The 18,415-nt window shown below is 40.7% G+C and overlaps 1 protein-coding gene across 2 annotated transcripts in view; it reads right to left on the reverse strand.

Annotated features, from left to right (window-relative positions):
* Nucleotides 1-10,328: 10,328 nt before the first annotated feature.
* tmem145 (transmembrane protein 145) overlaps nt 10,329-18,415 on the reverse strand; it is a 67,689-nt gene continuing 59,602 nt past the window's right edge. The window contains exons 12-15 of one of the 2 annotated variants that reach the window (XM_028823458.2): nt 18,026-18,198; nt 17,350-17,470; nt 16,861-17,058; nt 10,329-11,493 (exon numbers count right to left, since the gene is read on the reverse strand). In XM_028823458.2, the coding sequence (XP_028679291.1) occupies nt 11,242-11,493; nt 16,861-17,058; nt 17,350-17,470; nt 18,026-18,198 (744 nt within the window). In that variant the 3' untranslated portion in view covers nt 10,329-11,241. Of the gene's footprint in view, nt 11,497-16,860; nt 17,059-17,349; nt 17,471-18,025; nt 18,199-18,415 lie in introns of both variants that reach the window. The other variant, XM_028823456.2, reaches the window with a different exon arrangement.

Below are 18,415 nucleotides of genomic sequence, written 5' to 3' on the forward strand. Positions count from 1 at the left end.
ATATATATATATATATATATATATATACATCCCCGGGCTTCGCAGCGGCGAAGTACTGCTTTTAAATTTTTATTAAGAAGAAAACCTTTTTAAATGGAAGAAAATATACCAATAACAATTTGTTAAAGATCTGTTTTTTTGTGAAGCTGACTTCACACAGCCTCTCTGCTGTTTTATAAACGAACGCCATATAAGGTCTTCCTTTTTCATTGCTTCGCCAACGGAAGCAGCCTTTTTATTTAATCCACGGGTTGTCCGCTGTTTTTTTGTTCGTTTATTACGATTGTTATAGTTCTGTTTGTATACCACGTTGTCAGTTCAGCACTCCGGTTGTAATATGACCAAGCTGTGCAAGCACACTCTTGAGAATGCAACGTATAGTTGTACAGGAGAAAAGCAATCTTGCCTCAAAGTTCAGTCAGTTCACGTGAGCCGCTCTCTTGTGTGATGTTGTGATGTCCACGGCTTTATTTAATGTTAGCTAAGACCCGGCACTTAAAAGTTTCTCGCTACAGCAATTTTAACTCCGTTACAAAGTGATTCAAAGTCTCGTTTATACCTCGTGTCTTCTCATTAAACTTGTATCTCGCGAATATGGTATTGCAAACGGCAGGGGGAGCGTTTCTATAAACTTAATTTAAACTTACGGTTTACACAGTGCTTTCTCAATTGTGTAATGAATGTTTTCTTCAACGCTCTTTGGGGCTGTTCCTTGTTTTCAGTTCATGTGATTACGTAGGAGGTGTGATGACGCGATATGCGACTCTGCCTCCCACGGCCATCGAGCTGAACTCCATTACAGTATATGGACAAAAAAGAGGTTCCAGTTATGACCATTACGTGTAGAATTTCGAAATGAAACCTGCCTAACTTTTGTAAGTAAGCTGTAAGGAATGAGCCTGCCAAATTTCAGCCTTCCACCTACACGGGACGTTGGACAATTAGTGATGAGTCAGTCAGTCAGTGAGTGAGTGAGTGAGTGAGTGAGGGCTTTGCCTTTTATTAGTATAGATTAAGCCTGCGGTGGGTTGGCACCCTCCCTGGGATTGGTTCCTGCCTTGTGCCCTGTGTTGGCTGGGATTGGCTCCAGCAGACCCCCCGTGACCCTGTGTTCGGATTCAGCGGGTTGGAAAATGTATGGATGGATGTGTATTAAGCTGGCTCACAAGCCACAGTGATTTATTGGTTATTTCACAATCTTCCTTCCTACCTTCATCTTGTTTAGTTGCTTCTGGGAAGTGTTTGGTTTTGAGGTTTCAATAATAGTGTGGGCTTGATGTCAAAACCAGTGTAACTACCCCTTTGAGAGGGATAAGCATTATTTGGAGACCACATATTAATATTTCAAGCTAATGCTCTTTAATTTTCAGACAAGCGAGTCCTTCAGCTAGTTAGTCATTTTCAGTATCTTCATGGATAATTGCTGCACTCTGCTGTTTAGTCTCCAGGGTAAGAGTTAACTGGCCATCTGGGCATCCTCTGTGCAGGAATATTCGTGTTATAGAGCTGTTTAATTAGGTTTTTATACAAGCATTTTTTTCTGATCTAAAGGACGCAAGCAGGTCAGTTTGGATTCTCCACCATAGTGGGTGGTTAAAGTGAAACTTCTTAAATTTTTAATTATGCTTAATATAAATAACCTGCTTGCACTGTTGACTACATGTTGCTATACAGTAGTGACACTGCTACACAACCCACACAGTATAAAGCCAAATGCCTGTGTGTGTGTTTATATACATAATAAATGTTTGGGTTAACAGCAACAAAATAAAAGTAGCATTATTCCATTAGTGTAGCCGGTGATTATTACACATCTGCGGACGACCCAACTCTAGCGATCTCTACGACTGAGCGGTACACCCAAAAGGTAAACCCAGCTGCTTGCTGCCCTCTAGAGGCGACAAAAGGAGTAAACGTAAAGCTTCCTGTCCTGTGGGTTATGCAACTTGATACCATAGCTTGAACTAACCTTTGATCACATTAGAAGGCTACTAAATATTATGGAAATAACACTGGTACTGCATGGTTAATGTATGCATCTATTATTTGGAAAATTAAAGTAATAATAGTCAATAAACGTTGTGTAACATTTGTACTACACATATTAATACAGGGTGATCCAGGTCTAATTATGCAATTATTGCATTGCATTGCATTAAAAGATGCATAGTTAGATCTGGACCACCCTATAGTAAAGAACAGTGAGATTCACTCGAAAGATGCACCGAAAATTTTGTTGTAACTCCCGTTAGGATAAAGCTGTCTGAACCAAAAAATACTCTATATACCTTGACGGGGGTTCGGGGGGTGCAGCAATTTCATGTCTTCCACAGTGCGAGGCTTGTCCTGATAGACTTTTTCTTTGCGTATACCCCAAAGGAAGAGGTCTGGTGGTGTTAAATCTGGCGACCGTGGTGGCCAATGTCCCTTTGAAATCACCCTGTTGATGAAAAAGGACTCAATTTCTGCCATGCTCCTTGCCGATGTGTGACACGTTGCTCCGTCTTGCTGGAAGACACCTCCCATTAACTCCAGTTGATTCTGACATGGCTTAAACGAACTGGTGACCCAGTAGGTTCGCACCATGAAGACGTGCTGCTCAATACTGAACACCACCATCCTGATGAGAAGTCGAGTGCCTGAGTGAAGGGGTAATGGCGGGATACACCAACAAGTTGCAAACGGAGGTTAAACGTCATGACGCCTGTCTGGCGCCTACCTCATCGCTCCGACGCAGGGGCATCCCGGCTTGTTCGAAGCTCCTTACACTGAGGAGGACATTGCACGTTGTTTCGTTCAGATTGCTTCGAAAGCTATTACAGAATATTCAGGGCCTCTTTCGAGTGAATCTCCCTGTTTATGAGTATCCGTATTAAGAAACGTGTAATTAATAACTACATAATCAGTAGTAAAAGTGAAATGCATAGGTATAATTTTTTTTTCATTCAATTATTTTTGTAAGCTTTAATTTCCCATTCTGTTAACTTGTTACTATATTTTTACAAAGACCTACAGGCAGTGACCTGGAACGAACTGGCTTTGCTTATTTATCTGGACTATCTACGTATGCGCACTACTACAGTAATGTTGCATTTCAAACTCTGACCCTGCGGTTGTCATTAGTTTGTTGATTAATTGCAATCGAGGCTCTCATTAGCTTCCTCCTACCTTTATCTGGTAAGCTTTATCCTAAATGTTGTTCTTAAATTAAACAGTAACATTAATTTGTCAGAATAAACCCAGTATAAACACAACCAGACAAAGGTATACACATTACGGCAGTGCGTTAGTACAACACTGCTGAGCCCCCGGGACCGCCCTGAGCGCCAGTTCAGCTGAATTCCAGCTTTGTTCCCCTCAGGATTTCTCGCTTCCCCTTCTCTCTGAGCTGCTGAGGATGATTTCCAGTGAGTGCATTTGTTTCTTTGGACAGTTGTTGTAATTGACCCTGTAAATCTGCAGACAATTTAAATGTGACCAACCAAAATCACTTTTGTGTTAGACCAGGGGTGGGCAATGTCGGTCCTGGAGAGCCGCAGTGGCTGCAGGTTTTTGTTTCTTAATGAGAAGTCAATTACTGCTACTTGCACACTTATTGCTTAAGTGACGTTTTGATGCTTCATTTTAGTGGCCTCGCTTGTTTAGGTTCCCCACCCTTAATTGTGTATTTCCATCTTAAAGAGCTGCATTCACTGTTTTAATGGCTCCTTATTAGCAATAAGATGTAAATGACAAAGCAGTCAGCAGTTCACCATCATTCTAGCTTGTTTCCATTTACATGTCTGTGTGTTCATCATGCAATGGTTGTTTTATTAAAACACTTACTAGAAAATGTGACAGAGGGAAAATGATCTGTTTTAGGCTTCAAATCATTTTGATGATATCCTTGGAAAGGAAAAAAAAAATCTACGATATAAGAACCTTACATTGCAGACTAACAAGCCATAAAATTAAATAAAGTCTGAGATTGGCAAAGATTGGTTTCTAATTAAGTAGTTGGGTTGGAATGAAAACCTGCAGCCACTGCGGCTCTCCAGGACCGGCATTGCTCACCCCCATGTTAGACAGTATCATGATATGGAGTTACTGCTTGTTTGCTAACCATCGACAGATACATCTGCTACCTTTTATTGTATAAAATTTAGCAGTAAAAAAAAATCTGTCATCCAATTAATCTTCTGTTTAGTGAAGCTCATCAAGACATTTTGACTCCTTGTTTCACTCAGATAGTTGATTGATTCAAACCACATTAGGCTAAGAAAAAGTCTATAATGCCTTTAATTAGAATATATACATATTTAATTCACATTTCATGTATAAGTATATAAAAATGCCATATCTTTATACAAAGGAAATCAATTCTGTAATTGTCCCATAGCAACCATAAGTCCATGAGGAGAATTGTGTTCCGAAAGCCAGACGGAGCGATTACATCCTATCAAGTGAGAAAGTTAGGAGTCTGGTTTGTTAATTTGTTTGTCTGCAAACTCCAAAGTTGTTCTTGTTCTGTAGGTCCCCCTACGGCTTTAAAATTGAACTGCTTGACCACAATTTGTTTTGAATGAAACGGTCAAGCCCCACTTTTCATCGACTGAAGACCTGCATTAGCAGTTAAATCATGCATCAACAGTAACAGAAGTCATGTTGCTTTTTACACAGAGATATAAATGGTACATGTGAAACAGAACGCTGCTAGTTTATGTCACTAAAAAGACCAGCACAAAAGTACAGGACATGAACTATAGTAGCCATTTCCAGATCTGGTTTGCTTTTCAGGGTTACTGAAGACTGGAAATGCGTTCTAAGTCAGGGTTGGGTAACTTTGTTTCTGGAAGACCACAGTGACTACATATTTGTGCTGCACCCATATTCACTTAACTGGTCTCGCATTCAGAGGTACCTGGCAGGATTATTGGTCGTTGTTCTAAAATAATTGTTCACATCTGCATATTATTTTCAATCCCATTTTCTGAACACACCCTCTCCACAATGAAATGATGTGGCACTAACGTTTACCCTCGCATTACGCACAAAAGAGGGTACAAGCATTGGATTCTGGGCCAGTCTAGTGTACCAAGTTGTAAGAAGAAACTGAAGTACTTGGGAAAAATCCACAAAGGCCAACCTTTGAAGTGGACCAAGCTCACAGAAGCTGTAAGGCAGCGGCCCTAAATATATCAACTGCAAACAATGACACTGCACCTTTGTTTCTTAAGTGCCTCCCTCGGAATGGTGCGTGATAAAATATAGGTTGATTCATTTCCAATATTTCGTCCACACTAACCCTGAAAATGTAGACTTTTGAAAATGCGTTCCAGAGCTGTAAACCTATGAAATTGCACTCATGCTTATTACAATGTCTCATTACCCGACTGGCCACCCTTCATGGAAGAAAAACATATTCCATCATAGCAGACCAAAAAGCGTTACTTTCCATTGCACTTGTTGTGTTGCTTATCTGTATGCATCTAAATTGCGTTTTGTACAGTTTGAATGCTGCATACTGGTGCAAAAGACAAATTTACCAGTCGCTACGGTTTTGTATTTAATCCTGATGTCTGCAGTGTTGCCATCCTTCAAGGATTTTTCCACTCGGTGTAGGTAAGCGTTTACATCATATACATCTTCAGTCATTTTTAGCGTGGATGGAGATACTTTCGTAAACGATGTGAAAACTCTTGTATGGATAGGGATGACTGGTTTAAAAATGAAAACATAGTAGTGTTGACGTAGCCTTACTATCTAACTCACTGTTTTGTTGTTTACACGGATTCAGATGGTCAATTAAACATACAAAAATACACTCAAGCTCCCAAGAGGTCTGTCATCAGCCATGACTGACACACAAGAACAAACTCGACCTGAGTTACCTCACAAAGCCTCAAAGGCCACTCCAAGCGGACCTAATTCTGAACTTTCCATACATCTGACACAGATCCAACTTTGGTGTAAACTCTCAAAACACAAATGAATTCCAAGAACCCGTATCTGAGAAGAGTTTACACTGACTGTCAGGTCAGATTTTTGCTTAAGGATGTGGCTTAATTGCATTATTTCTGGGCATCATGGAAAACATTCAAACAACGCATACTGACAGTGGTGCAGGAAGGAAGGAAAATTATTAATAAACATCCACACCAATTCACCCTGTTCAGAAAACAAGCTCTATTCCTAAAATATATAAGCTGGAGCTCATCAGCCAAAATAAGAAAGGAGGACGTGAGCGTCAGTAGGTTTTGTGCCCAAGAACCAAGTTACCCAAACTATTCTATAACATTACAGTAATTATTTACTGCTCTGATGCTGATCTTCCTGATCATAAAATTGGTCATTACAACAGCTATTGGTGAGAAGAAATCATCATTAATTGCAGAGTTATGGTATTTGAGGGTTCCTCTTGAGAGCTTCTTTCTTTTGAACGATTTGGTTCAAAAACAAATCAGCACATCGTCATCTCATAACAGGCTTAGCCCTTTCGGCTCTGACCTCCTATTACTAGTATATTTTTGTAAAGCATAGATACGTTGGCTGCTGAAGGAACTGGGCGTGCTACTATTAGCTCAGACTGGAGAGAGGTGGCAGTTGCTTTGGTTGCCGCCTGGTACCATACAGTCTGTGAAACACAGGAGTGAAAATGGACGCTTCTGTGGACCATATGTGCGCAACGCATAGTAGGCAGCTCCACTTTCAATTTTATTTCCTCAAGAAGATGGAAGTATTTGCATAATAATACTGATCATTTTTTTAATTTATTTTAGAGCTTCCTAGACACCCCAAAGGTAGAATATCTCACAAAATAATTTTTCCCACAAAAAACAGAAAATCCAGGGCCGAAAGGGTTAAGTTTCGAGTTTGGTATTTTTTCCATCCTAGACCGTCCTCAAGAAATTGTGACACACTGACCGACACACACCCATCATCGAGATATCAGGGGAGCTTCAAAAGTCGAGAGCCGTCGAAAAACCAGAGATCGACATTTTTGACAAATCTAAAGCTTTCGCTCTGTCCCCACAGACGATAGGTTATGGAGGGGGAGAGTGCAAAGCAAAATAAAAAACCCTGAACTGCGTCACCACATTACAATGCATGTGCAGCACATACGCTCCACATAAGCGGAATGCAATAGTAACATTAACGCTGCAGGTGCAAAAACTAGAAACACGAGTTGTTTTACAAATAAAATTTGCCAGTGGTGTAAACGATAATTTACCTGACAAGATTTCTTTAAATAGGCTAAATAATCTTAAATACAAATTTCTCGATAAGGCAATAAACATTACAAGGAAAGCAAGATTTAATGGTTTGATATAAAAACCTCACTTGCTTTGATTTCATTTTTCACAGCGTACGTCTTTACCATATCTGCTTCAGGCAGCGAGAGCTGCTAGTGCAGGGGTCTCCAACTCCAGTCCTGGAGGGCTACTGTGGCTGCAACTTTTCATTCTAACTCTTTTTGTAATTAGTGACCAGTTTTTGCTTCTAATTAACTATTTCCCTTTATTTTAATCGAATTGACTTTTCTTGGGACTCAAAACGCTGAATTATTTCCTTAAACGGCACCTAAACATAAATTTGATGTGAAGTGAGCCAACAGATGACCAGCTAAGTTGGGGCTTCAAACTCCAACCAACTTCACTTCATTCAGTTCCTTAATTTGAAGCTAATTCTCGTTGCTAATTAAACCCGTTATTTAAATCCATGGTGCTCATTCTGCCATGGCAGACATTTCTAAAACTGTTGATTTTCTTTTTTAAGAGTGCCGTCAAAATGTTTTATGGACCTGAGCAGATCAACATTACTGAGGCCTTCATCTTTCTTTATTTTCAGTTATTGTGTGATGGACACAGGTTGTTGTTTATGTGTTGGTACATTTTGTGTTTTTATATTGTTTGGTTGCTAATTAAGGAAAAAAGAAATAATTAAGGGTCTTGAGTCTTAAGATGTGCATCAATTAAAATTAAGACAAAGAGTTAATTAGCAGCAAAATATGGTCACTAATAAAGAAAAGGGTCAGAATGAAAACCTGCAGCCACAGTAGCTCTCTAGGACTGCAGTTGGAGATCCCTGTGCTAGTGTGACGTTTTTAGTGTTGGTGCAGCTTTCTCTACTGAGGAGTCGCTCAGGGCGTTGCTTCCCTTATCAGTGGCTACCCTGCCAGAAGCACCGCAGCTGGGTTGAACACATCAGGCCTGTCCACACTACTATGTTTTCATTTAAAAACACAAGAACATCAGTCTCTGTTTTTGCCTTTTATCCACACTTCCCCTGTAATTTTAAAAACACTCCCCAGAGCCGCAGACTTATGACCACAGCAGCACAGCTTCTCGGTGTGAATGAGTGAAAGTTCATGTAAACGCTGACCTCATCGTGTTCCGGTTGATTTGTGCTTATTAAATGGCCCTTCTCTGATTGGATCTTTCTCATTGCAACGTCTCATTCCCTGATTTGTTGCACTTTATGGAAGAATAACATACTCCGACATAGCGGGCATACACGAGTCGCTTTCCATGCTACATGTTTGGCTGCTTGCCTGTGTGCATCTAAATTGCATTTTGCACAGTTTGAAGGCTGCATACATGCACAGAAAGCAAATAATTTACCAGTCACTATAGTTTTGCGATAAATCCCATTGCCATTCAATCCAATTCTGCTGCAGAGTGATTAACAAAGTGCAGAAACAGACACAAAACGGCACGATACAGCAAAGTGAAGATTTAGTCATGTGGAGATGCTTTTATCTTCTCTGTTGTGTTAGTTTTACAGCTGTGATCAGCACATTCATGTTACACGGCGGGGCATTTCACTGCAACTCCATAAAGAATTTCTTTTTCTGTGCGAGTCCTGTGCTCGCATATACTTTCGAATGCAAATAAAGCACAACGGAATCAATCATTTAAATGAAAAAGTAGCAGTGTGGACATAGTCTTAGTTTGTGAGTTCATAGCAGGGGCCCCAATCCAGCCAGGGGTCGGTCTTGATGCTAACTGAGCAACAGCAAGCATCTCTCTCTGCTTCGCTGCACATGCCCTGCCAGGTACAGTGGACTAACTGGAAAATACCAGAAAAATGGCCTACTTTACCTCCGAAAATAACTAAAACAGCCAGGTAAACCTGAAGTGAGAAACAGATGAGCAGTAAGCCGAACTGGGCAAAGAGTTCAATTAATAGGAATGAATACATTACTGAGTAAGCAATTTTGCTGTGGCCCTCCAAGCTCAAGTTGTCCGTCCCCAAATGTAAGTAAATCACAAATTCACCAAGTCATACGCTCTCTAAGATACTGCAGCTCATTCAGGAGCTTAAATATTAGCACAAATAAAGAGAAATAAGAACAGAAACAGTTTAGTCCCTCTAGTTCAATGGGGTAGCTAAGACATCCTGATATCTCGTCCAGCAATCTGTCCATAGGCACCAGGGTCCCCCCCAATTCATTCTGGGTACATAATAGCTGGCATGTTTCTATCTTAATAACATATCTTTTCAGCTTCTAACAGTGTCCCTTCTATGCACGTTTTCCCCTTTGACAGAAGGTTCAACCAGTTGATATCTTTGATGATTTTGAAAATACAGATGACGTGGTCCGTGCAATCATCCAGCTGAAGAGCAAATATGCAGGTTTGCTTTTATCTGCTAAAAAACTGCCCTGTGACGTCTTTTTATTTTACAAACTTGAAGTAGCTTCAACTAGAAAATGACACCCTTAAGAAGCCATATTTCATTAGCTAAGTAAGCTACTTGATTACAACTGTTATGCATAATTTACATTTGTTCCTCTTGTGCAAAAGGGATGTCTTGTTTGAAGAGGCGTTTTCCAGGTCCGGAGAAGCGTGGCTTGTAGCATCTCTAGCAACCTTTGTCAAGAGACAAAACGGTTTTCTATTGCAAGCATATTGCTAAAGGATACTCCTGCCCACTGGTCCGAGTAAAGGAGGACTGACAAGGAATGTACCAAAGTATGGCATATACAGCACAAGCATCACTAGGGTCTTCTTCATCCCACCTGTCCTGAAAGCTGCTTGTCATGTACTGAAGAATAACAGCAATGTAGATTCATATTTCCATTCTGCGTTGAGGCTGGTGTCTACCTCTACTTCAGTCTAAAGATTCTGAATCTGGAAGCCCACTCTCACTGGGCCAGAGAATGGCAGGGCCCCTTAATCTGAATCCACAGCAAGACATCCTCCTGAATATATGCCTTCATGTCATGGCAGAATCCTGGCTAATGTGGGGGGCTGTGTGTCTCTGTGTTGTGGAATTCAAGCCAATTCAGGATCTGAAGTATCTTGGTTACTGTGTAGTTATGTCAGAATGTAATATTACTCTTTAAAAAATAGCAATGTCTGTCACCGAGCAAGCATGCATGTCACTTAGAAATGATAACACATTTTTGAATTTCTGGTGTGAGAATATGATGGCTAGTTCTCCAATCATCAGTTGCAAATGTTAAATGGTCAAAGAGGCCAAAAAACAATCACATATTATGCTGGCCACATACTGCAGCTGAAAATAAAGATGAACTCTGACTGTGTATGTGTCTGTGCACACATGTGGGATTTGGCACAACTCTTCAGACACATACAATGTTCATGGCATCTGCCACAGGCAGCATTACGGTGGGAAATGACCTGGTGTGGTATGGCCAGTTCAGCAAGGATGCAACACAGTAGCCGTTTTCAAATTGTTTGTACCACGTAAGCCCCACTTCATCACAAAGTTACTATGTGGATCAAAATCCAAAAAGCCATTTTTTTTTTTTTGCTCGTAGTTCTGGTTGGTGTATTCCATCTTCAAGATGTTCAGTTTAAAGGAGTCCAGACTGGGAAGCACTGAAGGCAGATGGGAGTAGTGCCAGCACCTCTCTCCTCGAGAATGAGGAAGAACAGAATCAAATACGGAGACAGACTCCTGCTCTTGTGAAAGTAGACATTTCTCAAAGACTCCACGAAAGTGCAGGACACTGCCTCGTTTGAAAATTCTGTTGTCTCGGATCAATCCCCATTGATTCCCCACATTTTTCTCAAACACTTAGTGCCTATGTGTGTCAAAACCTTGTTTCACATTCTGTACACAGTAGGAAACCCGGCAGTTGCCTTTTTTTCTCAATCATTTTCATGTACAGGAATGGAAAAAAAGCAAGAGACACGGCAGGGAAGCAATTAAATATCTGAAAGCAGCATCCTGCCTTCCCCTCCATCCTCATGTGAAGGGCTCTCCAGACAACAGTCATCCCAGTTGGAGGTCTCAGAAGTTTGCCTGAACTGCTCCTGCTTTGCTAGCTGCCCCCTGTACACTAAAGTATTCTGGGAAAGTCCCATTATGGCTCAAAGGCAGCGGGGAAGGTAGAGGTGCAACTGTTCCTGCGGGTACATCCAATTCAGAGGGTAGGAATGGAGCGCTGGGTGTGATCAGGCTGCCCGTAAACTCCACCTTAGTAGTGACAATCTGGCTGGACTTGGAAGCTTTCAGCGGTGGAGTCTCTTCTAGGACTTTTCCCTGCTGGGGAGAGACAAACAGAGAGATGAGCCTGGGCTGCCATCACAAACCATCTGATACATTCATATAATGTAGAAATGACATCTTTATAGCCTTGGCCAGGGTTCTCCAAAGTCAGTCTTGGAGGGCCACAGTATTCAAATCCTTAATTAAAAGCCAATAACAGACCATATTATTTTTTCCTTTCCAAGTAAATCATCTAAATGATTTGGAGACTGAGGCAAGTGAGTCAGCCATCCACTTTTTTTTCTACAGTTTAGTTACATACCTGGAGTAATGTTGGCTCCTTTGTCATTTTCCTCTTATTGCTAATTAAAAGCATTTAAAACAGTGACTGCAGCTGTTTGACTAAAACAAGCAATTAAGGGTGTGAAATGTTAACAAGCGAGACGATTCAAGTGAAGCATAAAAATGTTGCTTGAGCAGCACTAGCTGACTCCTCATTAAGAAACTGGGTTAAAACCAGCGATGGAAGGATTAAGCCCAGTGAAGCTGCTGATGTTTCTTCCCATTTGTGCTGGACAAAAGATCCAAAGTTTTGAAAACAGGAACATCTGGGGGGTTACAGAATTCATAGCAGCCATGCATTCCACAGAGCCCAAGTACCCCTTGACATTGTAGACTGCATGGTTATAATGCACTAACACACTAAAAGCCCAAGAACGCTCTGTGTGGTCACTTTCATCTTATGATAATCATGTTGTCATTCGTCTTAAAGCTGTAATTTGTTGTAGCACTGCACCAGCGCTCACCTCTGCTGAGTTCTAATGGAGTCTTGCTCTTTACATCGCTCTCTTGGGTAGCTCACCGTCCTTAGCAGGACTGTTTTTTGCTGCTGCTGCAGTAGTTGGAATTAATTTGACACCTTAGTAGACTTGGTATTGTTCATTTGTATGATGGAAGGCCAACTAATACTGCTGGCAACTTATCCCCCATGTAACTCATCAGTGCTGTTACGACAGAGAGTAAGCAACAAAAATCCATCAAAGCCACTACTGAATTATGTGACAACTTTTTTTTTTTGCCATGAGACAATGTGAAAATATTTTTCTATCAGTGTTTGGGGAACAAACAGGGGCAAACAGAATCAAAACAGAGTGTTTGTGGGACTGGGCACAAATAAGAGAGTTTAGAGAAATGTGCCTGCAGTGGGCTAGAATAGTAATGATATAATTTCCACACAGAAGAACAACACTTTATTATAATAAAGAATAAGAATAAAGATAATAAAGAATAATTTCTTTATTATCAGATAACAGGTTCCGCATAAATGGAGTCAAAATTTAATTTAATATCTTCTCAGTATAAAATATGAGCTGTAGTTTCACATCCCCTATAATAGCACGTGGGACAGTGCAAAGCTTTGAACCAGTCAGGCTGCTCCAGTGGCGTTTAAAGCTTCAGAAATCATCAGTTATGTGGTTATAAAGTTTTGATACATTGCTCCGTATACATCTGGTTCATTAAAACAATACAAGCTTCAAAGACTCTGTGTCAAACATCCCATCCTTAGTTGAAACAAAAACCTGCAGCCACAACAGCCCTCAAGCCCAGACTTTGTAGACCCCTGGCATAAGCTTTTATCACAAGAAATTAACTTCAGCTTGCATACACAAAAAGTTGTTTAAAAATTTAATTAAGTTGTTAAATATAAGGATAATGAAAAATTAAAGGCAATTTGAAAATGAAGTAGTAACGTTAACAGACTGAAGCTTACGCAATACACCACGTTCGTGATGGCTTATATGTAGTTTGAACATGCATAGTGCAGCGCTCTGCCATTTGTTTAGTTAAAGCCAAGGTCAAAAGAACATGACTGCTACGATGTGGAATTGCACCATTTTTGAACAACGTACCGTAGTGAGAATTCTTTGGGTAGAGGGAGCGAAAGGAAGAGCACACTACACTTAGCGCGTTCAAACTACCCATTCTTAACATGTTGTCATGTATCAGCTTAATTATAATAATACTAATACTAATAATCAATTACATTTATATAGTGCTTTTCTTGTTACTCTGTCTAAGTGTTTAGACAGAGGGGAACCACTTCAACCACCACCAACGTGTAACACCTACCTGGATGATGCGACAGCAGCCATTATTGTGGCAGTATGCTCACCACACATGAGCTCATAGGTGGTGAAGTGGTGAGAGAGAGAACCAATTAGAGACAGGGGATGATAAGGGGGCCAGAATGGATGGGGCCATGATGGGCAGTTTAGCCAGAACATCGGGCTAAAACCTACTCTTTTCAAAAGATGCCCAGGGATCTTTATTGAACACAGAGAGTCAGGACCTTGAAGGATGGCTCCATTTTTACAGCACAGTGTCCTTGTCACTGCACTGGGGCATTGGGATCCACACACAGACCACAGGGTAAGTGTCCCCTACTGGCTTGACCAACACCTCTTCCTGCAGTAACCCAAACTTTTCCTAGATGGTCTCCCATCCAAGTACTGGCCAGGCCTTGAGCTTGCTTAGCTTCAGGTGAGTGACCCATTCTGATGTGCAGGTGGTACGGCTGCTGCTCCAATCCACTGCGGTTACCAAGTAATTTACAAATTGTATTTACTTTTTGATTTATTCTCATATTTCAATCATAGTAGCCAGCACATAAAAAAGTATATTTTCAGTGTTACAATAACTTTTTTTGATGTATGGATTTTACTCTTAGGCTTAGTCTTATATGAAAACATCTGAAATTTTTATCACAATTTTTTTCTTGTTTTCATATTGCCATATTGTGCATTGTTTTTTTTGCCATAGATGCTGTTAATTTAAGTTTGCCATTGTCATTTTGAGTTTGTTCATGGTTCTCATTGGTATCCAGTGACAAAGTGTTCTAACGAATTGGACCCGAAATGCTGAAAGCAGGCCAATCACTACTGCTCACCTTCCTAAACCGTAAGGTGGCTAATGTGAGGTTAGGCCAATATCATACATCCCCCCCCCCCCACCCCCCGAAGCATCCCACTGTATGTCCTCCTTTCAATATAATCAACTTTAAACAGTCAAACGTATATACACGGTATATGTAAAGAAGACAGCTACGAGGCAATTTTAGCAAAACCAAAAAAAATATTCATTTAAAAAAGAAACAAAGTTGAAAACAGCAATCGCGATTTATGAAAATTACTTCTGAAACCAGACATCCAGCCTTCAGGGGTGCTGCCGTTAATCACCTGTCTAGTTCCAAAACTGCATGTATGGGATATTTTCTTTCTTCGCACAAGCAGAACAGAGGGACAAGCGGAAAACACATAACATTTTCTATGAGGTGGCGCTACACTGTAACTATATAAAGTATGGAAACATGCTTGCAGCTGCATTCTCATTTGTGGATAACTTTCACATCTGGTTAGGGATTTTTTGGTAGTCTGGAGTCCCGTATTTTCTTTTATTCGACTTTGACTTTTGTTTATGCAGTGGGGTTTGAAGTTTTAGTACCTAAAAACTTCTCTAGTTTTAATCTTTGTTTTGTCCTTTGAATTAGTATCCAAATGAAATGTAATGGTTAAATATGCTTGTGTTATCATAAAATAGTAGCTCTACGATTTTAATTTTAATTCTTGCTCTTGATTTACTGGTAATATGACATTTGCAAACCAACTTAATGTAAGATGGGGCAGCTGCAAGGCAGGAATCAGGCCTGGCTAGTGAACCAGTCCACTGCTGGGCCTACTTACTCAGCTACAGCAAGGAAGAATCACCAACTAACTGAACGAAAACAATGACCAGACACAGAATTCATATGCAGGATGTTGTATCTGAGAGGTGGCCGCACTAACTACTGCACTACTGTACTACTGCAAGTGTCAAACAATTTGAGATTTTAGCAATTTATATATGAATTATAATTATTAATATAATTTCATATCTATGACATAAATGAGCATTTTCTCCTCAATAAGGCATTCTAAGTGGTGAGTCTTTTCTGTGTGGATTAAGATAAAAACCCAACCATATTGAATATACAAGAAAAAATCCAAGTTGTGGAATTTGTGAAGCATTTGAATTGTGTGAAAAACATCCAAACATGGATAATGCAGAAGGTTCACTCGACATGTCATACACATTCTAGTCAGAGAAGAACTGGAGCATTAAATGTGACTGGAGCACTGAATGTCTATCTCTAAGCTACAAGGAACATTTAGCTGGTTGGAAAAAATAAACATAATAAGTTTAAAATTAAGTATTATGTTTGATCACCTTTTTAACTACTAATTCAAAGTGTTGTTTAATAAATTATATAGTCTACTAGCCATCCCCCACGGCTCCACCCGCGTAGTAGTGAAACAGGACAGTAAAGAGGGCCCCCCTCGGCCCGCAGCCACTGTCCAGATTAGCGAGAATATATCACTCCTGCAAGCGAACTATGATTCTTAGTGCAATGAGAGAAGTCACAAAATCAACCAGAATGTTCAAGCAAATTATACAAAAAAACGAAATCTAAATCCGTTAAGGGGCGGCACGGTGGCGCAGTGGGTAGCGCTGCTGCCTCACAGTTGGGAGACCTGGGGACCCGGGTTCACTTCCCGGGTCCTCCCTGCGTGGAGTTTGCATGTTCTCCCCGTGTCTGCGTGGGTTTCCTCTGGGCGCTCCGGTTTCCTCCCACAGTCCAAAGACATGCAGGTTAGGTGGATTGGCGATTCTAAATTGGCCCTAGTGTGTGCTTGGTGTGTGGGTGTGGGTGTGTTTGTGTGTGTCCTGCGGTGGGTTGGCACCCGGCCCAGGATTGGTTCCTGCCTTGTGCCCTGTGTTGGCTGGGATTGGCTCCAGCAGACCCCCGTGACCCTGTGTTCGGATTCAGCGGGTTGGAAAATGGATGGATGGATGGAAATCCGTTAAGTAGTTCCCTTGGTTGCTAGCATGCTCTAAGACTGGAGCGTGAGTGAAGAGGACCCCGCCCTCCCCTTCCTCGAGGCCCACAGCATCTCTCGGATTAGCGCAAATAAATTGCCGCAAATCCGTTTAAGTAGTTCTCTCGTGAAAAGCAGACAGACAGACAGACATTGGATTTTATATACATATACAGATGTTACAATGCAAAATTCACAGAATCACCCTGAAAAATATTTTATTAACAAAACCTGCACTGATCCTTCATGCATGTCTTGTCATTTAGTCATGTATGCTATTTCATATTTCTTTTTTCAAAGTAAAACAACATACTCAAAATCTGTACCAGAGTGATCACATGCACAATAAAAGTGAATGTGAATACAGAAGTTCAGGAGGTTACCTCCTGTGTATGAAGTGTTTGGCTTTAACTGCACTTGTTTAATTTCATCTTCATGTGAAATATGCTAAAGTGTTAATTTTATTTATCACACCAAAAAAGCATAGATAATAATTATCCTGAATTACCCCAGAGCTAGGTGGACCTCCATTGCTTGACTGTATGGAGAAGAGTTCTGTGAAATTTGGCACAGAATCACTGATGAATGTCACGTTGCCATATGCATGATGAGGGAATGTCTCACCAGGACTCTTCATTATACCAATCTGGGAGGTGCGCACATGGTAAGGGAAGTTCTTATTGGCTGCAGATGGCCGGGTGATCACCTATTAAGAGAAGAAGCACATTTGAAAACTCAGTTTTTGTATCATAGCAGCATCAGGAGCCAGTTCTGATCATGTCTTGCAGGTCAGTTGTCACACTGTTAGCACACTGTAGTCGACAGGAAAGACATGCTTTTTCCTCTAGATCAAAGGATTGGCCATCCCACCCAGACAGTGAGGGAGGATAGCCTCCACCACAGTGAGAAGGGGAGCACCAAGAAAAGCCTAACAAGAATTTCAGGAGAACACTAGTAGCTGTGTATGTTCTACTCGAGATCACTAAGTGTCACTCACCAGAAATACAGCATGCGCATAAAAGTGTATGCCCAGCTGAATGCCATTGACAATCTTCTCACGGGCCCACTTTGGTATCCCAAAATTCGCAATGAGAGCCATGACAGGAACTGCAAAAAACCTATATGCAGAACAAAGATCAAAGGAAAATAAGAGAATGATTAATAACTTAAATCAGTTATGCTTTGACATTTACATACCATATAAAACACTTTTTATTATAAATGTCATCCTTGGAAATGTGACATGGATACCAAATAACAATTTACAGAGCAATATACTCTGTACATCTTTAGCCATTAGGCTTTGCTGTTGTACAAAGGAATGTTTAGGGCAATGCTATAAAGCTGCCTCTACAGAGATTCATTTACTTTGTAGTATTCTCAAAAGTTAAATCAGTTCACCAAGGAATAAATTAACTCTGCTTTAATGAGCCAGACAATCGCCTCACGAAGCTCACCTCCCAGACCTACAGCACATTCTCTTAAAAGGTACAGTGACTTTCAAAGCACCATCCAATTAGAAAAGAAGAACCCGAGGGATGACATTGATTTACTGCAGCAATGGCCTTAAAGAAGAGCAATGTAGGTTACTCATTTGGTTATACTTTTATTTCTAGCAGGTATTTTGAGAGGAGGTCAATTCTTGTAAAGTTCAAATTCAGGATGATACGCACCATAGTGTATATGCTGCAAAGAAAGGTACATAGAAGGCTTGCTTCTCTGGATAGTGTTTGAGTGTGATCAGCACGGCATAGCAAAACCAGGCATAAGCGATGAACTGAAGCGTGATCAGACCATAACCTGCTGGAGATTCAAAAGCATACACCACCAGACCTGGGTCAAAGAACTGAAGGAAAGAAAAACAACAAACCAGTATGAATTAAAAATTCAAAAGACAGTTCAGCAGGTAAGCAAAGATCAGAATTTAACACATCAGCAGCAACATTAGTGTTGATCATCCTGGACCACAGTCAGCATGCTGTGGAAGAATGGGTAGCAACATAGTATCTACTAGGAACACTTAAATAATGCTTAGTGTAAATTACATACGGCATATCTTGTTC

The sequence above is a fragment of the Erpetoichthys calabaricus genome, chromosome 17 (assembly GCF_900747795.2).
Source record: "Erpetoichthys calabaricus chromosome 17, fErpCal1.3, whole genome shotgun sequence".
NCBI lineage: Eukaryota > Metazoa > Chordata > Cladistia > Polypteriformes > Polypteridae > Erpetoichthys > Erpetoichthys calabaricus.